Source organism: Trachemys scripta, chromosome 1 (assembly GCF_013100865.1).
Source record: "Trachemys scripta elegans isolate TJP31775 chromosome 1, CAS_Tse_1.0, whole genome shotgun sequence".
In the NCBI taxonomy this organism is placed as follows: domain Eukaryota; kingdom Metazoa; phylum Chordata; order Testudines; family Emydidae; genus Trachemys; species Trachemys scripta.
In genome coordinates this window covers 308,524,644-308,545,949 of record NC_048298.1, presented here as the reverse complement: position 1 = coordinate 308,545,949, position 21,306 = coordinate 308,524,644, and the positions used below count along the sequence as shown (strand labels likewise).

The window sequence follows — 21,306 nt, the reverse complement described above, 5'->3', positions numbered from 1 at the left end:
TCCTTCTGTAATGGAGTCAAGACCTCCTATATGCCTTTCCAACAATCTTCCCAGGGCACTATTCATAGTTAAACGACACAGAGCCACAATCCTCCTTGTAGCTCCCTACTCATTCCCAGCAGTTTTGGCTGACAGACCTGCTCCAGATATTCATTCCGCTCCTAGACTGGCTGGACTTCACAGCACCACAGTCAGATAATCCATCCAGACCTGAAATAGTAGCATCTGACAGCATGGATTTTTTGCCTGGTGTACCCTGGATGGGGCCAGTTCTTAGCACGTCCAGGAGATACTGATACAGTGTGGAAAGACATTACCAGAAGTACTTACAGTAGTTATCAAAATGGCTTTTGCTTTGAGGGCCACGACCATATTGGTGTTAGAAGCATTCTGGTTTCTAGGCTTATTCTTTGGGCAGGTGGGTACTGAGTGAATTTTTCAAGACCTTTATATATTTGAAATAAGATATAACTATCACACGCATTACATCGTATTTTTAAGTCATTTAAGTAACATTCACATTCATGTGATAAGATACTTTTCAATCTTTAGCCCTGCCTTAGCAGTTCAGTTTCTTCTTTTCACACTGGATGCATAAATTGAATAAAACTACAGTAAATATATTTGTGCATAGTTCATATGGCTTGTGATGTCTGAGGAAAAAGTGGATGTATCTAGTAATGCTCTCTATGCTGCCTAATAAGACTTCTGATTAACACAAGAATTTGTTGGAAATAAATAGCATGTCATATCTTTGCACTTTAACATTTCTCATTACTCAATGGTTGACTTTTATTAACAAGTAGTTCATTATTTAGTAAGGGATTCTACTGATTCTCTGCTATAACGCAGTGGCAGATATAGTCTCCCAATTCAGTGGGTGTACGAAAGCAAGAGAGCCCCTGCTTTGCATCCAGACCTGGCTGCTCAGAGTTGGGAGAGGTAGTGGGTGCAGTTGAACCCATGAACCTCTGCTATAATATAAAACTCAGTCTTGCTTGTAAACTTTTGTCTATTTTGCAGGTGCATGTGAAGGAACATTGGCCTGCTCCACTTGCCACTTAATCTTTGAAGACCACATATTTGAGAAATTAGATGCAATTACTGATGAGGAGATGGACATGCTGGACCTAGCCTATGGACTGACAGAAACGTAAGGCACAGACTTCTCCAGTATGCCAGCGGGCTGAAAGAAAGGGAGGGAGAAAGGAGCAGGAAAGAATTAAATGTTGCCAGAATGACTTAATCAAATGAGAATAAACAGTTGGAATCAATTACATAGAAAAGTTAGATTTTCTTTGTTAGCTGAAGTTTACTACATAGGTGGCACCTGTACCAAACTAAAGACTGTTTGTTTGCCAGTCCTCAGTAGTATCCTTTCAGTGTACAGATGATCTTGCACAGAGCTGTCATGTAGCTCAATATAAACAAAGCATCCTACTAGTAGTTCCGTTACTGCTCTCTTGTTTATTTTCTTTCTTCTGCTTTTCTGGACCATATTAACCTTGAATGTAGAGGTTATGAACAACACCATGTTGCCAATTTGGAACAGATAATTAGCAGCCATCTATAAAAGCAAAAAATATTAAATTGCTATTTAGTTTTAAGCACGTTTCTTTGTCTGCCAAAAACCTTTACCTGTTAACCTTTTCTAGTGTTAGTCTGTTACAGCGTTCAGGTGAATGCAGACAAGCACTCTTAAATACTTCAAAAAGCCCAAGAAAGTTTAAAAAAAAGTCTTATGCTCAACACATGGGGTTTAGTCACTCACCCACACTGAGGAATTGTGTACTGCACATTGAGGGAGACAAATACCCCTTAAAGAGCTATTCTAAAGAAGCTGCAAATCAACTCCCTCTCCCCCTACCTCCATATGTGTAGAGCCCTGCATGCATACTAATTTATATCCGTGGATATAAATCGGTATCCGCGGAACCGCAGAGCTCTCCCAAGAACCGCAGTGGTGAAAGGAGCAGAACATGGGGCCACCACCAGTGCCCCACGCCAGCAGCTCCTTTGGCATGGCTGTAGCACCCCAGCTCTGCCCACTGGGGCGAGCACCAGGCTCACTGGCAGCTGTCCTTGATCGCGCTCTTGTGTTCAAGTGGCATGCATGCCCCCAGATAGGAGATGCAGACAGCTGCGTGGAAGGGATGGGGGCAGGGCTGCAGGCAGGGGGGTGCTGGCTCCTGGGAGCAGTGGCCCCGCATTCTCCTTTCACTGCTGCGGTTCTCAGGAGAGCCCTCCGGTTCTGTGGACATAAACTTATATGTGCGCAGGGCCCTACACATATGAATACTTTTCCTAGCTGTCAAAGGCTGTTATATGATCAGCTTTTCCTTGTGAAGGCTCAAAGACAGGAGAACATGGTAGACAAGCACTTCATTCATGGTTTTAAAGGCCTGATTCTATCTGAGGTGGGCTTCACAAAAGGCCTGATACAGAACCCATTGATGTCTTTGGGAATCTTTCCATTGATGGTTTTGTTTTGTTTGTTTGTTTTCCCCCTGCTAGTGGGCTTTGGATGTATCCCAAAACAATTTTTTGATTCTGCAAAGAAGTGGGTCTAATTCAAGCATCCTTCCACCCTGCAATCAATGGGACTTCTGAATTAGTCAGAGACCTTTCCCCACCCTCTGCCTGGGTTTTGGTCAGCCAAACTTTTTTTTTTTTTTTTTTATATAATTGCTATTTGTTTCTAGGATTTGTCTCCTAACTAAGACGTTAAGCTATGAGAAAGTTGTTTTTGTTTCCTTTCCTTCATCCTCCTCCCCATCCCCTTCCCTAAACAGAAAATTAAAAAGAAAGGATGAAGAAAATGTAAGACTTTTAAACATAGTTACTTCACCCTTACCATCTCTGTTCACTTCCTCCACTGAGAAAGAGGTACTGCAGACTCTGGGCCAGAGCTATTTGGGGAACAGACTCCGGAAAGAATGTTCCAAGACCATATGTTTTTGATTTAACCACCTTTTATTTAAGGCTTTAGAGCAATGTTCTCATAATGACTAAGGAGCAGAATGCCAAACAGATAGCTCAGGCAGTTTAAATAAATAAAAAAAAAAAATTCTGAATGGGAGGAAGCAAGATGGTGACGTTTCAGAGTTTCTAAAGCAAGCTATACTTCATCGGGTTACCTGTCATAGCTATTGTTTCTCTGGCCATGGATGCTATGGACTACTCGAGGGAGATTTTTTTTTTCTAACTTTACTAGGGTACTATTATGCATAGGTTTTCCTTGCAGGTGACTCTCTAGACTTGGAAAGTTTCAGCAAAGGGAATATATTTGGTTAAAAATAATTGTTTGAACCATTCACAAAGACTCTAAAAGTGTTGATAGTGGAACTTAATGAGAAATCTGCTAAATATTTTCATTACAGTGTACCCATCAGATCGGGGCTCCGTTATGCTGTGCACTGTACAGACACAGTTCCTGTCCCAAAGAACTTGGAACCAATTTAAGATCAATTTATATCTTAAATTATATCTGTGTTAAAGCAGACACCTATGATGTTCTCAGAAATAAAGGTGATTGTCTAGGCCAGGAGCCACATGAGACCATTACAATTGTTCCTCTAAAGTATTAGACCCAGTAATCAGAGCTTCCTCTTGTTTCTTCTTGGCTTCTCTGACCCCCTCACCTCCACAACTGGGTATCTGTGTATTTTTTCACTGCTAGCTACTGCCCTCTAGTCAATATTGGCAAATAAGTAACATTAGACTGAGAAGGAAATTTAGCCTGGTTGTTTTTATTTCATATAAAGAACATTTGCTAATTCAACCCACCATGCTGATTTTTTTAGGATGAATCTTCCTAAAGTTGTTAACTTTATTTTGAATGTGAGAGAATATATTAGTTGGTGTTAATCTTTAACCTTGAGTATTCTAATAAATCCATCTGGTTGGAAGCGAAGAACAAGTGTCTTCATATTGCCACCCTAACTTACATTTGCTCTAGCTACCTCAGTAAAGCATGGGAAAGGATGCCACCCTCTTCTGATGGTCATTATGAGCCCTCTTCTGATGGTCATTATGGGCCCATTTCTGTGAAGTTTAGTTCACCTCCAGGGATATACTGAAATTCCATTGATATGGGGGTTAAATTTCACCCATGTAGTCTTTCAAAATTAAATTAATAGAACTCGTTAATTTACCTGTTCTATCACTTCATGAAACCAGTCCATAAAATCATCCTCAAATGGGAGTCTTTCCTAAATGACGAAGTGTTTTTCATTTAAAAAAAAATCTTTCTTTGTTCCAGCAAACCAAAAGAGAGAGAATAACTTGCAGGATATTTTTATTAAGATAACAGAATGATTTGTTGTGCTAATGAACGTCTGGCTCCTTTGAATATCTTTGCTGGTTCTGAATCGTTGCTCTGGTAATTAGAACTGGATTTCTCATGTAATGAGTAAATGTATTGAGTTAGTGAATCTTAGCATCAGAGTTACTGTAATTGGTGTCAGGGACTGTTTTGGTGGAGTTAGTTATTTTGGGTCCAATGAAACTAGGCTAAAGTCAGAGAGACTGTCTATAGATCGGCGCTGCAAAAATCAGTATATTTGAAATAGATGCAGTGTGAATAAAGTTAATGTTCCTATGTGGAAGATTGAACATGTAAAATTGATATGTTTTATTGGTCTAAAAGTTTCTAAAACTGATGCTAAAAGCTATAGTGTAACTTACATTAATTGCCTATCAATCTAAAATTATGCAAAATTTTAAATGTTACCTGTTGCATGTACATTTTAATGGACTTACTAAAATTTAAGGTAGGGTTTTTTTTATGTAACAGAACGAGAAAATAAAATGCTGGAAAGCAAATGATGCTGGAGGTAACTTTTTTTTGACATGTCAAGTGTCATGCATCCGACAAAGTGGGTATTCACCCACGAAAGCTCATGCTCCAATACGTCTGTTAGTCTATAAGGTGCCACAGGACTCTTTGCTGCTTTTACAGATCCAGACTAACACGGCTACCCCTTTGATACAAGTGTCACTTAGTCTCTTAAAGGCATTTATTAAGACACCACTTTTTTTATTTGTGAATGAACTTGAAAATTATCTTGCTAATAGTATTGCTAAACTACAGGAAGAACATTATGAAATGCTTAAATAAGAATATTAAATGCTATTTTTATAGGCGTTTGTTTCCCCTCGGGCCTTAAGTGAAACTGATACCACTTCTTCTATTGCAGTACAGTAACTCCTCATTTAAAGTTGTCCCGGTTAATGTTGTTAAGTTATTACGCTGCTGATCAATTAGGGAACATGCTCGTTTAAAGTTGTGTCTGCCCCCGCCCTGTGGAGATAAGGTACAGGAGCAGGGTGTGGGGACGACACTAAACTGGGAGGAGTGGTAGATACGCTGGGGGGTAGGGACAGGATACAGAGGGACCTAGACAAATTAGAGGATTGGGCCAAAAGAAACCTGATGAGGTTTAACAAGGATAAATGCAGAGTCCTGCACTTAGGATGGAAGAATTCCATGCAGTGTTACAGACTAGGGACCGAATGGCTAGGAAGCAGTTCTGTAGAAAAGGACCTACAATGGACGAGAAGCTGGCTATGAGTCAACAGTGTGCCCTTGTTGCCAAGAAGGCTAACGGCATTCTGGGCTGTATAAGTAGGGGCATTGCCAGCAGATCAAGGGACGTGATTGTTCCCCTCTATTCGACATTGGTGAGGCCTCATCTGGAGTACTGTGTCCAGTTTTTGGGCCCCACACTACAAGAAGGATGTGGAAAAATTGGAAAGAGCCCAGCGGAGGGCAACAAAAATGATTAGGGGGCTGGAGCACATGACTTATGAGGAGAGGATGAGGGAACTGGGATTGTTTAGTCTCCAGAAGAGAAGAATGAGGGGGGATTTGATAGCTGCTTTCAACTACCTGAAAGGGGGTTCCAAAGAGGATGGATCTAGACTGTTCTCAGTGGTACCAAATGACAGAACAAGGAGTAATGGTCTCAAGTTGCAGGTAGGTTGGATATTAGGAAAAACTTTTTCACTAGGAGGGTGGTGAAGCACTGGAATGGGTTACCTGGGGAGATGGTGGAATCTCCTTCCTTAGAGGTTTTTAAGGTCAGACTTGACAAAGCCCTGGCTGGGATGATTTAGTTGGGGATTGGTCCTGCTTTGAGCAGGGGGTTGGACTAGATGACCTCCTGAGGTCCCTTCCAACCCTGATATTCTATGACACAGGACAGGGCTCAGGATGGAGGAAGCTTGCTGGCAGCAGCTGTTGTCTCAACTTGCTGATGAACTTAAAAAGGCAGTGTACTTAGAGGGCGGGGGGTCAGCATACTTAAAGGGGCAATGCGCGTCTCGCTCTCTTACAGACACGGTGTGTGTCTCTGTCTCCCCCTGCCATGCTGTCTCCCCTCCCTCCATTCGTGCTGCCTTGTAGAATGTGAGGCTACATGAACAATGTGTTAACCCTTGAGGGCTCAGCTGAGTGCTAATTCATCATTTAGCAGTAAGGCACTCCCTGGGAAATATCCCACCCTCTTCCACCCTCTGACGTCGCCACCTCAACCAAGATTCACAGTCATCATTGCTGTGTACAGTATTAAATTGTTTGTTTAAAACTTATACTGTGTATGTGTGTATAGATAGGTTCCAGGGAATTTTTTTTCACCAGACAAGACGATCTAACACCCCCCCCCCCCCACGCCCATTTACATTAATTCTTATGGGGAAATTGGATTTGCTTAACATCGTTTTGCTTAAAGTAGCATTTTTCAGGAACATAACTACAATGTTAAGTGAGGAGTTACTGTATTGCCCACAAACCCCAGTCAGGATCACTGTGCTTGGTACTGTGCAAACACATAGGGCGGGGTCAGCAACCTTTGAGAAGTGGTGTGCCAAGTCTTCATTAATTTAAGGTTTCACGTGCCAGTAAAAGGTTTCGCGTGGCAGACCGGCAGCACAGGCGGCAGACGGAACCCCAGGCCGGCAGCGGGCTGAGTGGCTCATCCCAGGTTCCGTCCATCCAGGCCGGCAAGGGGCTGGCAGCTGGGACTCCAGCTGGCAGCAGCGTGCCTCTAAAAATCAGCCCATGTGCCGCCTTTGGCATGTGTGCCGCAGGTTGCTGATCCCTGATATAGGGTGATATGGCCCATGCCATGAAAAACTTGTAGTCTGAGGCCTTAACCTTGCAATGTGCAATGCATGGGCACTGCTGTGCCTGTGTATTGTATTCTGATTGAGATTTAATTTGAGAGGGAATAGAAGGGCAACAGTCAAGCAGAATGTTTTGAGGTAATATTAAATGCACCTAATTTTTTTTCTTTTTAACCCCTTGCCTATTTACTCTTTATAGTTTCTTAAATCATGTATTTAAAAAAAAAAATTCCTTGCCTGTCTACTGTTTTTTGTCTTAACCTTTCCCTATATTTTTAATGTCATTATTAACCCTACATAATTTTATCAATTATTTTCCAGATCAAGTTCACTCCATCACCTTTGCTTTTCTTCAGCCACCCTTAGGATCTGAGCTGTTCAACCCACTGCCTTCCTTCACTGTCACATATAACCCAGAATTTCTAGCTTTATATACTTTCTTTCTCAGTTATACTACTGAGGTGTAGAGAGAAAATATTTATTAATAGCACAACTGACCCTGGAAATCATTACAAGTAATCACAGATGGATGAGAGAGGTTTGCTTCATCAGACTCCTTTGTATGCAGAGGAAAACTGCTCCCTAGCTCCACCAAACACCACTGAGTAAATAACTTCATGTCCTCTTTATCTGAAGTTCTGGTTCTATGCATATATTTTTAAAAGCCTTTTTCAATTATTTATAACCATTGTTTCATAAAGAAATGCACCTTTTTGCTCTTGCAATTTTGGCAGTAGAACTTCTAGCTATAATTACAAGCCAATGTCTTACATTTGGGGTACCTTGCTAATTATGGTGTGTGTGTTTACTTTTAAAAGGTTTTAGGAATTCTCCTGATGCTCTGCTCCTTCCCCCAGCCCAGGTTTCAAAATTAAAACTAGTAACCAATTAGGGCTTTTAGTAGTGCTTATCAGCAGCTGAAAAATGGTGTTTTACTTTCATATTTTATTATTAGAGATGAACTACCTGTTTCATTTTCCAAACTTAGCTTTTTTAATAAAGAGTAAAAGCCAACCTAATTGAGTAAAAGCACAATTGAAAGCCTCAAACACCGGCTTCAATATTTAGACCATCAGTAGTTCTTCAGATTGTTTATACGTATTCTTCCCCAGTTGCATACATACTCCATGCACTTAGGATCGCAATCTTTTGGCTAGCAGTGTCTGTGGGGGTCATGTGTGCGCCCTGAGTACCCTTGCACCCTCCCATGCAAGAGCATAAAGGGCAGGGTAGGGCCAAACATCCCTCAGTACCTTGCTACGGCTCATGGCTGCGAGATGGAGCTGTGAGGAGTTTGTCTATTTGTTGCCTACTTGGCTACCTCCAGTTATCCCTTCGTTATATAATATTTAGATCAGTGTGTAGGTAGTTAGCATGGGGGCGGGGGGGGAAGGGTTGTTTGTTTTTCTTATATCCAATACCTGTCTTCAGTCCTTATCGATAAGCTCAAATATCCCAGTCTTAAATATTGTCCCTCTTATGAGGCAGCTATGCCCGTTAGTGATAGATATCAGGTGGCTCCCTTTTGTCTGGGAAAAGGCATATCCCTGAAAAATATCCAATCTGCAGATTGTTTTCTAAATGAATACAGAGGCAAGAGAAGCTCTCCTAAACAGCTCTTCTCATGAACTTGTCTAGTAAGACCTGATTTTGATCTGGATAAACAAAACCCTTGTGGAATAGAGCAGGTTTCCTCTGAACGTGTTTTGGTAAGCTCTTGTTCCACTGCTAGCACCCAGGCTCCTGCTCCTGAAAAGACTATCCACTGTTCCTGCCTTCAGGTCTTTGTTGTCGGCTACTGAGAAGGGTATGAGAAAGCACTGTTCTGGGAAAGCATAGAAAGAGGTCACCTTCTAAGGGAGCTGCTAAGAAAAAGAGGCTCAAATCACTGTATTTTACTGCCTCTAAGGGTACGTCTGCACAGCAATTAAACCCCTGTGGCTGGCCTGGGTCAGGTGACTCCAGCTGTGGAGCTGTAAATTTGCTATATAGATGTTTAGCCTTGGGCTGGAGCCTGAGCTCTGGGACCCTGTGAGGGAGAAGGGTCCCAGAGCTTGGGCTCCAGCCTAAGCCTGAACATCTACACAGCAGTTTTTAGCCCTGCAGCCCGAGCCTTACCAGCCCAAGTCAGCTGACCTGGGCCAGACACAACTGTGCTGCTAGTCTTTTATTTCACCCCAAGAATAGCATGTATCCCAAAATGGGTCTGTCTGGTATCCTCAGACTCCAGTGATGAGTTGTGGTACTGTCTAAGGAACAGTTTCAGCCTGTCTCTACTGAAATTGTGATACCATAATTGGTGCTCTCGGTACCAGAACCAATCTTTTCAGTATTGGCATCTTCCACCCTGGTGCCATTAATATCTAGTGTCCTGCTCAGGATACCAATCTTCTTGCCTCTGAGTTCACGGTACTGAGTGATCTCATGGAATGATACTTCCTGAGTCACTACTGTTATGTGAGGATACACTCCTTCGTATTGGCCCCTAGCTCGACTTAGGCACCGAGTATTTCCACAGTACAGTTGAGGGAGTTCCCTGGGACCCAGGAAAATCAGCACCACCACTTGAGGAGTCCAGTTGTCCACCCTTTGCCAAGAAGTGATTCAGCTGTCAAATTGATGCAGTGGGCATCAAATCACTTCAGTAGCTCTGAACCTTCTAGGATTACAAAACACCCTAGCAGACTACCTGAGCAAGCTATTGTCCATATGCAATCATGTGGGAATCAAGGACTCAAGTCATTCATGTTTTTGCAAATAGGGTCAACCAATCATGGATTTATTTGCAACAGAAATAAATATTGTCCAAATTTCTGTTCGGGGGAGGGGTTGTGTATGCATGCACATGTGAGCCCTAGCTCTCAATTAGCTACTTTCTTCACCAATCCTTCTAATATTGAGAAAGCTCAGGCAAGATAGGTAATGATCCAGATGGCAATCTTGGTATCTTCTGAGCTATCTATCCGATAGTTATCTATCAGTAACGTTACCTCAGATCCTGCACACAATTTCCCAGAACAAGGGACAGATCCTTCAGCCTAAACCAGCTTCACTACATCTCTCTGCATGGATTCTGGCTGGTTGATTGTAGTGAAAAGGAGCTGTTCTGCTAGTATCAGCATTTTGATCCAAAGCAGAAAAGACACCACAAAATTGATACATGAAGCTAAGTAGAAAAGATTGTCTATTTGGGCAGAACAGAATCACATTTCTCCCTTGGACACTCGGGTTTCTTTTTATTCTGGATTATTTACTATTATTGTAGAACTGTGGACTATCCATTAGTTCTATTTAGAGTACATCTGATAACAGCTTCAGCATGTCATTCCCTCTGTCCAGGGGCACATTGTATTTTCACTTTTTCTTCCTGCTCATTAATCCTTTCGTGGCTTGCTGCCACTTGACCACAGAAAAGAGGCACTCTGTCACAGTCAGTAGGATTCATTCTGGCATGTAGTGATCCAGCACTCTGACAAAGAGATTGTTTCCTAAGAGTCTTCTCCTCAGTCATTAGTGAGGGCACTTCTTCTAATGAGGTGGAGAGAGCAGAAACTCATGTGGAGAGTGGATGTCAAAGCATTTGGAAAATACTGTCTTCTTTGGTTAATCTCCTTGAGCAGGCTAAAGAGGCAGGGGAAATGAGGAGGCTGAGACAGGAAAGAAACGAAAGGGGCATTGAGAGAGAGCTCCTGAGTGTGACAAAGGATCAAAAGGACAAAAGCAAAGCCTAGTAACCTGTGGAAAATATTTACTCCATTCAGTCTACTTGGTGCCAGATCTATTCACTCCACTATTTCCATTGTTATTTTTTAAAAAATAAAGTTTCTGAATTGACAACAATGAAGAGTGAGGTCCTAGCTAAAGAATAGGTAGAAGTACAGATCAAGGCTGATTTTTCTTCTCCCAACCCCTGTGCATAGTTCCATGAATATTCACCAGTTGTGTGATCTGCCTGAATCATCAGAAAAGTTAGTCCTTTTTTATACCAATTGCTGTATAATGTGGTTTAGACTTTCCACTAGAAACCGGACTTGAGAACAACCAACTTGTGTCACATAAACTACACCTCTACCCCGATATAACGCTGTCCTCGGGAGCCAAAAAATCTTACCACGTTATAGGTGAAACCGCGTTATATTGAACTTGCTTTGATCTGCCGGAGTGCACAGCCCTGCCCCCCTGAGCACTGCTTTACCACGTTATATCCGAATTTGTGTTATATCTGGTCATGTTATATCGGGGTAGAGGTGTACTTGAGAAAATCTCAAATTACTAGTGACCTGAACAGGATTTAAAACCAGTTACATAAGGTAGAAGAGGTTCTGCGGTGCAGATTCTCAGATGGTGTAAATTGTCATAGCTCATTGAAGACTTCATTGGAGCTATGACAATTTACGCTAGCTGAGAATCTGCTCCATAGCCCATGCTGCTGATTTGCAAACTTAGACCCCTCTCCTTAAAGCCATCATGTGCATACACCCAGGCGGAACCCCATTGATTTCAGTGAACATAATGGTTTACTCATGTTGAGCAGCTTCCAGGATCAGAATCTTAAAAATACATTCCCCCCCCCCCCCCAAGGTAACAGTCTACCAGTTCACATTAAGGACTAAATTAAATGTGTTTTAGATGTATTATTTTGCATCTTTATGCTACAGTATTTACAGCCTGTTAGCATTTTTACAAATGCACTTTTTTGGGGGGTGGAGGTGGGGTAAACGGTACTAAGTCTCATGAATGGGTTCTGAAAGATCAGATTTTTAAACCCCATGCTTTGTGACTGCAGTGTTAGAACACCGTCGGCATAAGAATATGGCTAGAACTAAAGATAGTGTTGTTCTTTGTTACAGATCTCGTTTGGGCTGCCAGATCTGCTTGAAGAAATTTATGAAAAATATGACTGTTCGAGTACCTGAAGCTGTTGCTGATGCTAGACAATCCATAGATATGAGCAAGAATTCCTAAAATAAAACTTGTTAGGAGCTTTTCATGAAATTTTTAACTATTTTTATAACTTATTTCTGAATGTTGAAATGTGAACTTACATAATCATGGGAGTTATTTTTGACTATCAATGTTAATTCTGTTTTAATTTTCTTTATGGAACCACTTATTTTAATTCTTAAGAAGAGGTAATACTTTTTAACAAGTTAAAGCTGAACTGTAAAATGTTGACCAAATTATACTCAGAGAAGTCATTAATGGATTTATTTATGTAAAGAAGTTTTTTTTTTTCTTTTTTTTTTTTTCAGCTGTATTTGAAAACCAGTGATTTTTGTTTTTAATAGATTCAAAACCATTTGGTTTTTAGGGTTTCAGGCTTAGAAACATTAGGATGCTGGACAGATGACAAATGTAGCACAGACTGTTTTTCTGTTTAATTCCCTGTGCGTTTCATGTGGTGTAGTAGAAACTAGAGTATCCAAAGAGAGCTGATTTGCTGGTTGATGATATGGTGCTTTCACAGCAACTGGAGGTGTAATTAGGAAGACAGGTGGAGCTGGTATATCCTAAATCTGGAAATCTTGATAAAATATGACAAATACTGTTGAGATAATGTTTCCGTCCAGTCCAGTCCTGCTGCTGGTAGGGTCTAATACCTGATAAAAGCAATTTTCTTATCTTCCCATTGCCCATTATAGGGCCAGATCCTACAGTTACTGTGTGCATAGGATTAAGCCCTTACTAAATATTTGACCCTTTCTAAAAAATTTTTTCTTTTTTTTTCCCCAGTATGGTTTAAAAAAAAAATCCAAACTCCATGCTTTTAACCATCATTGTTTACCTTTTCAGTTTTCATGAAATACAATGGTCATATCATTAGTGTATAAAGTCATTTTTAGATTTGGATGAAATCTTTATTTTATATATAGCCAAACATTAATTTACATTTGACTACTTAAGTATAGTCATCAGGTACAGTATTTGAGCTGTCAACACTGACCCCTAGATTTTTTTTTTTGTGTGTGAAAGGTTTTCATGTTTCATTTATATGTGAAAAAAATTACTTTTCTTAACTCTGCAGTACCTATAACTCATAAACTTAATTTGCTGTGTCTGTTACCCAGGATTAACTAAATCCTTCTGCATTTCTTGTAGTGAATCAACATCTTTTTACATACTCAAGGAATTCCTTCTCTTCTAAATATTTAAAAAACACTCATTCTACTTCTGATTTCAGGGGTGCTCCTCTACACTAACCATTTCTTATTATAAGGATTCATATTACCTAATCCATTTTTAATCTATGTAGGACTTTACCCCTTATCCTATATGTTCTGGTGAGAGAGCTCATTTACTTGGATTTTCAAAAAAATACTTGGTTGAGTGGTCTGACAAAACACAGCAGGAGTATATTCATTCTGAAGCCTCATTGGGACATAAGCAGAACAAAAAGAAGAGGTAAATTAGGGAAATATATTTAAGATAAAATATAAATAGATATTGAGCTCTGTCTTTTCCTCTGTTACTGCTCTGTGAATAACATTGTAGGATGGTGGGAGTGTAATATCAAAGGGAGTCACACTGTCCTCCTCCTCCCTGAATTCTCTATGTAATGCAGTACTATCACTTAAAATACTTTAAGATATTATTTTATTGAATAGCAGCTCTTTACACTTTAACTAAGAACACAGTTGCAATTCAGGTCACAAGAATGGATGTAGTTTGTTATACTGTCTACGTGTGCTGTAGAAAACTGAACTTTTTAGTAGGTTTTATTTATGATACAAGGCACTTTTCATTGTGATGACCTCAAAGCACTTAAACACTATGAGCTAGAGTCACAAAGGGATTTAGGTGCCTAACTGACACTTTAGGTAGCTAACTCTGAAATGTAGGTTCAACAGGTAGTCAGAAAGTTCTGCTCACCTGCCACCAAACTCTAAGTGCCTAAATTCACTTGACACCTACATTTCTGCAGAAAAAGCTCACTAGGTGTCTGTCTGTGCCTCTGTGCATATACACTGCAGCTTTCCTGTAGGCATCAAGACACCTTTCTCCCACCCAAGCTCCAGTGTGATGTGCAAACCAGGGGACAATAGGCATTCCTCTACCAAACTGGCATGTAGCACCTGATCCAGTAGTTTTACTGGATCGTGCCTTGCAGGTGAGCTCACCTAGTTCCACACAAAAGAGGTGGGAGGGGATGGCAGAGAAGGAGGGCTCCCCTCAAAACTTTTAGCCCAGTGGTGAGGATACTTACCTGGGAGGCAGGAGATCTAATGGGTGAAAGGTGTGAACATAAGCCCATCACTGTCCAACATTAACATTGTTTAAACAAGGTCTATGGTTTGGTATACAGAGACCTCAGCCTGCTTAGTACCATGACAAACACACCATTAAACATTCTTTTTATCTTAAGGAAAAACGATTAAAGCATTTGAAATATAAAGTATTAAGTAAGGCTTTCATTTTAATCTTTCTTGTTCCCCTTCCCTGGAGAACATTTTAGACCTTAGAAAGGAATGGTGCTCGTACTGACCTCTGTGGGAAGCCATTGTGCAGACTCTACTTTTTTGCTGAATTGTGAGATCGTGGAACGGTCTGTCCAAAAGCATTGACCTAATGAGTAGAAATGTCTGGTCACATTGAATTAGGTTGGATAGCGTCAGCAGTGAGTCCTTGTGCAAGAGTTTCAGGCCGATGACAAGTTGATAAAAGGTGTGTGCATTTTAAGCCTCTACTGGAAGCCAGCCTCAGTGTGTGTAGTCAGTGCAAGCACTGGGTCTCAGCAGCTTTGTCCTGCCTGCAGTGTTTCTTTTCAGGGGGTCTTGCAGGCTCTAGGATGGGGGTCAGCCTTACCAGTATCGTCCACTCCAGTGATTTGTATTACATGCTGCAAGATCATTTATGCCAATGACCTGGCACCACTGACACAGGCTGCAACATTCAAGGAAGTGAAAGACGTCCTTTTTGCTGATCTGAAGAGGATGGAAAATTTACATTCAGTACTGGCGGATCAGACCCAATCCATCAAAAACGGTGTCAGCTTTCCATCTCAGCAGTTCTGAAGCTAAGAAGATGCTGAATGTAAACTGCTGTGGCAAAGTAATTGCCCATGATCCTAATTCCACTACCTCAGAGTCACTCTCAATCACAGCCTTACCTATCAACAACATTTGAAATAGGTAAGCCACAAAATGAGGAGTTGCACCAATATCATGCAAAAGCTAGCAGGTTCTAGCTGCGTTCGCGGTGCTTGAATGCTATGAACAGCAACGCTGTTTTATTCCATGTCCAAGTACTGCCCACCTATTTGGGGAGGACATTCGGATACAGATCTTGATATCCAGCTAAATGGGGCTGGCACCCTGAAGTCCATTCTGCTGCCTTGGTTTTCAGTCCTCACGGACATCTTCGAACCATCTGGTGACAGCTGGCTATGTTGCATGAGTACAAGAAAGCTCTCACTAACAAAAAGCTGCCACTTCATGACAACCTTGTTGACTTGCCTTACACTTGATTTAATGCCACCAACCATTCTTGGAGCTGAAGAAGCCCTTTTTTTTTTTTTTCATCCAGCTTCAACTCAGAATACACCTGGTGCCTGCAATGAGCAGTGAGTGATGTAAACAACCAGCACCTCATAGATGATCCCACTGTTAAACTGCCTGGTTTCTTGTTTTACCAAAGACAGTGGATGACCATCAACTGTATTAGGATGTTCCATGGAAGAAGTGCGCATCCCGTGCACAAATGGAGAATCGAGGATTTGCCACAGTGTGAATGTGGAGACCTCTAAACCATCAAACACGTTGTGAACAACTGCTTCGTCTTTTCATTTCCAAGAGCTATAGGAAAGATGTACTCTGCATCTCCTGAAGCCCTTGACAGGATTGCTGGCCTTGCTGTGACCTTGTAAATGTTGATATGAAAGAAGTTTGGGAAGGAAAACTCCCCTTGTTTGACAGTCAGTGTCAAAGATAACTGTCTTTTTGTGTAAAAGAGAAGAAGTTAATGAGCTGGAGCTGATAAAGTCTGCTCCTGTTTTATTCCCTGTGGTGTTTGGGATTCAGCTGGAGCTGGTAGTGGTGGTGATATTATCTGAATCCCTCTCTCTGGCCCGATCTAGTAAAGACATTCCTCAGGAGTAGGATGCAGAAAGTCTGGGATCCCAAGAGACAGTGGGGGGTGGCAGCCAGCTCCAGGAGACTCTGCTCTTCTATATTCACCCTCACCCCAGCCTCTGAAGTCTTTATGGACCCAAAACAGGAGTGATGGGAGGAATAGCCCATCCCGTCATTTTGTCTACCAGTGAGGTCTTAATATCTGACACACCAATTTTGGTTAGTCAATTTCCAGTTCCACATCTTATCTTTTTACCAAGCATGATTTCAACTGAGTCCTTTAATCATATCAACCTGCCCTTTATTTGGTTGAATTAATTTAGTCTCTCTGCTTCTCTTGTACTTGTTTATAACATTCATTAGTGAAAGCAACTTGACCTGTTTTCCATCATCATTTGTTGTTATAGGTTGTTTCATCTGGTTAACCCACAATTTGGACGTTAGGCACTCTAATAACCATTTGCCTACAATTATGCAACTTATTCCATCCAAATGGGTAATAAGGTGGTGGCCCGCCCTAGAGTTATTACCAGGGGTTTGCCTCCAGCCTGCAGAGGACTCCATGGAGCAGGCTAATCCTGCTAATCCCTTGGAAGGACATGGCTACAACCCTCTGCTCAAGGAAATCGACATGCAAACAGCAAGTCTTTGAAAACACAGTATCATTTGTTTAAAGGAAATAAGCAATTACAATATATTTAATAAAGCAAGAAAAGATACACTCTATGGGATATTTTGAGGTAGGGCTCCCTCATTCCCTCCTGTTGAAGCTGTTCTGCTTTGGATAAATAGTCATGGGAATAGGGGAACTGGCTCCCCTGGGTGAGTGCTCTAACCATCAGGCTATAATGTCATTCTCATGCTTGCATATGTCTGCTTGCACTCTCTGGTCCAGTGACTGTAACAGCTTAGCAGCAGCGATTGAGGCAGCCCTGGATCAGAATATCCTATAACGCAGTGATAGACTTACCTAAGAAGTGGCAGATACTTCTCTGCATTGGGGGGTGGGGTCCTTCCATATCTAAGATGAATATTCTAACCACTCGACTAAAAGTTATGAGAGAGCTCTTCCTCCTCTCCCCCACAAGAGAGTGCGCACAGCTGATAATCCCAGCAGCTGCAGGTGTCTCCCTCCAGCCTGAATGTAGGTGTTGAACTCCCTGAGCTCAAGGCTTAGGCCACACTCCCCTCACATTGGCTAGTTTACGTAAGGAGCTGCTTAGTGTGCTGGCTTTTGTGAATCCTATTCTTAAGTGCCTATGTCCCTCCCTTCACTGCATAGGAAATCTGTGCGTGTAACTCAGGCACTGTGAATCCCAATGATTTTCTAGGCATCTAAAATATAGGCACGATGATGATCAGTCTTGTAAGGTCTGAGTCCCTTTGTGAATCTAGCTCTGTATCACCACACAAAAATGTGAAACCACCAATGTGCAACTGTTTTTGGTATAGATAGAGTAGGGCTGTTCTAATGTGTTAGCACTTCACATGAAAGCCTCCTGCAGTGTGGGGTTTTTTCTTTTTCTTTTGGATTTTGTAGAATATGATCATAGGAGGAATTCATTCAGCAGAGAAAGGCAAACAGAAACAGCAAAGTTCATTTTGGCTTCTGTGAGTATCCTATGTTGTATAGGAATGTGGATCTGAGGAAGGGTGAAGGAATTGACATGTACTTGAGAAAATACATACAGCTCCCAGCTGTACCTGTTTTCAGTTGTCAAAAATGATGTGCAAATAAATGTTATTTTATACCAATTTCCCAGACACCATTTGTCTTTCACAATTTTCTTCCATTTTTGCCTTTTGCCATAGCATGTGTTCCTAGATTTAATGCGGACTATATATTTCAAGGTAAAGGGTGCAAGAAATGCATACATTTAACTATAATGGGATGATTGCACAAAGAAATATACCATTGTAAATAATCCATAGTGCAGGGGTAGGCAACCTGTGGCACACGTGCCAAAGGCGGTACACGAGCTGATTTTCAGTGGCACTCACACTGCCCGGTCCAGGGGCCTCTGCATTTTAATTTAATTTTAAATGAAGCTTCTTAAACATTTTAAAAACCTTATTTACTTTACATACAACAATAGTTTAGTTATATATTATAGACTTATAGAAAGAGATCTTCTAAAAATGTTAAAATGTATTACTGGCATGAGAAACCTTAAATTAGAGTGAATAAATGAAGACTCGGCACCCCACTTCTGAAAGGTTGCTGACCCCTGCCATAGTGTATGGTAGATATTTGGTACCAATTTCATAACCTCTGTAACCTCGTTGACTTCAGTTGGGACAACTTTGGCTCATGGTATTTTCTAATTTCCCTATTAAATGACTTCACATACTGTGGATGACTACTTAAATAGCAAAATATATTACTTATCTAACTGTATCATGTGGAAATAAAGACTAAGGAAAGGATGATTTACAATTGCATTCATCTTCTGACAGAAATTTAAGGGGTTGCCTCAGGCTCCTTGCCAGGGAAGCAAAGGAGCCAGCCAGGACTGCAATAACTGGATTCAGGATTATGAAACTCTCCCATCTCCATGCAGCAAACAATCCTAAAAGGGTAGTGTGCCAGGTGGGAATTGACTACAGCATCCCTAGGGCCCACACCAGCAGCAGCCATGGTTCTGACTGGAACTTTGCTGCTCCTCCTGTTCCACCTCCCTGCAGATTGTGGATGGAAGGCCCTGGACATAGCCTGGACCCTAGTAATGTTTGAATCTGATAAGGGACCTTCAGGCCTAGCCCTGCCCCCAGTCTTCCACCTCTATAACAGGACTGCTAGCCTAGGCTCCAGGGGAGATGTAGAACAATCTTCATACAACAGAAAGGGGTAGAGCTTCTTATGAGTCCATTCTTAATTCACAGTACCATCCCTAAGAACACAGGCCACAGAGGTGGAGGGGGTAACTGGGCTGTGGCCTGACCAATTTTTGGCCTGCCACAGTCTAGCTCAGAGCAAGCGATCCAGCAGCACCTCGCCAGGAAGAGGGCAGAATGCAGCGTTGCAGGGAGCGGGTCTTACCTGCAGGCTATGGTAAGAGCCAATGGGCGAGCGTGGGGAACTGGTCCCAGCCTGGAAAGACAGGAGCTGCTGTGGGATGAGTGGTAGGGGTGGGCTCACTCTCCAGCTCCACCCAGAGCTTCTAGATCCCAATGCCAGGGGCTGGACCTGATCCCCTGTAGGCAGGACCCAAATATCCACTCCACAACATCACAACCCCTGGGGGGTGGGATGCAACACCTCCCCCTGCCCCATCTGGCCTCCCCTATTTTAAATGTTGCTCCTACCTGATGGGACCCCTATTGGGGTTACAAGACAAGGTAAACCCCTTTGTGGGGGGCAGTGAGGTTGAGCCACTTGAACTATATTTGGTGCAATGGCTGAGCCCCCTAAGGCAGGATTATAGGGACAAACTCCCAAAGATACTATAAATAACTCAGCACTGGTTCCCCTGCTCACCTTTACAGAGTGAAGCATGGTAGATAAGCCTCAGCACCCAGTTCCCCTGCTCCCCTTCATAGTATGCAGCATGGCAGATTAACACAGAACAGATCAACCCAAAAAGCCATGCAGATTCCTCTATGGGTGCACACTTTCAAATTTTTTTTTTTTTTTACAAAGAAGACAGTCTTTCTTCTTATGGGAGGAAGGCCAGCTGGCCGAATCAGAGTTAGGGCTCAAATCATAAAACAGGATCAGCAGAACACTGAATGCAGTGAAACTACACTTAGGAGGGCTAGAGCTGCCCTAAACAAGCTGTAACTCTTCCTCCTCAAGTGCTCTGGAAAGATGTAATAAAGGACTGGGGATTTCCTGCCACTCCTAAAATATTAGGAAACAGGCTGTCATCCTCTGTGGGTCACCGCACCCTAATGATTGAGCTGCTGTCCCCTGGTTGCAATGGTGGGCAACCAGGCCAGATTAGCTGCTGCTGCATGCTGCCATGTTTCACCTATAACTCTGCCTTGCGGCAGTTCTCCATAGAGTGACAAGGAGAGTAGCCCAGATGTGGAAGAACAAGCAGGCACTGAGGAGTCTCTTGGTCCACTGTTTCCTTGTTTCTAACTTGCCTGGCCATATATAAGGCCATATATTTTTTTGGGTGCACTAGTCCAAATTCAACATGGTGTCGCTTCCAAAGGTAAATGTGTCTCTGGTGGCCAGGGACTCAGCTTTTCTAACTGGGGCAGACTCTTGTACCTGAAAGACTGGCATCTTTACTATGAAGGCCTTTTGTAGGCAGCCAAGTCTGGAGAGGTATTATTTTGCTCCCTCCCCTGGGCATGAAAGGTCTGTAGGCCGCTGCCTAACAACAACAGAAATAAATGTGCAACGTGATATTCAACAGCTTACATGGTGGTCAGTGTTGCCATATGAGCTCTCTGATCCTAAAATAGCCCGTAAGCTAAGGGCTGCACCCTGAAAGAAATAGTTGGGCACAAAGCTGTTTTATGCTGGTTTGAGGAGGCCTTTGTCATTGAAATCAGCTGCTCAGGCAGAACAGTTTCCAGTTCTTCATGTTGCAATGGGGATCGTTGCCGAAAGCCATAGCCATAGACTTCGGAAAAGTAGCTTTACAATCCTAGCTCCTGTCAGAGACTACAGAGCACACGGCAAGTTGATGAAGTTGCTGTAGTATGACAGAGAATACCACTTCGGTGAAGCAAGGTCAGGTGCTGCCTTCAGGCGCCTCAGAGCATAACTTCTGCCTGGCCCTACCAGGAGTTAGACCTGCAATTGGTATCAGGTTCTTTCAGTTTGGTAGAAAATTAGCTACAGCTTTGGTCAAAATGAGGTCCCTGGATATCCAGAGGGAGTGCTCTATGGTACTGTGCAAGAATTAGAAGCACAGTTTTGTCCAATTCCCAATTTCACGCAGCCCCCGGGAAATGCCAGGATATCAATCAGCTACTTCAGAGCAGAGTGCTCTAGCAAGCGCCCTGTGGGTTTGGCAAATGCAAAATAACACAAAACAAAAAGGAAGTAAAAAATGACAAAGTGAAAACCTCACCTTGCGGCAGTGGCTCCTGTCACGCCGGCCTGGGCTGGGCTCCCCACTCTGGGAGTTGTGACCTCGGGGACACAGTAATAAGG

The 21,306-nt window shown here is 42.3% G+C and overlaps 1 protein-coding gene across 1 annotated transcript in view; it reads left to right on the top strand.

The window, feature by feature from the left end:
• FDX1 (ferredoxin 1) overlaps positions 1 to 17,957 on the top strand; it is a 40,837-nt gene extending 22,880 nt beyond the window's left edge. Inside the window, exons 3-4 of the mRNA XM_034758822.1 lie at positions 1,024 to 1,153; positions 11,976 to 17,957. Of these exons, the coding sequence (XP_034614713.1) occupies positions 1,024 to 1,153; positions 11,976 to 12,090 (245 nt within the window). The 3' untranslated portion in view covers positions 12,091 to 17,957. The remainder of the gene's footprint in view (positions 1 to 1,023; positions 1,154 to 11,975) is intronic.
• Positions 17,958 to 21,306: the final 3,349 nt, after the last annotated feature.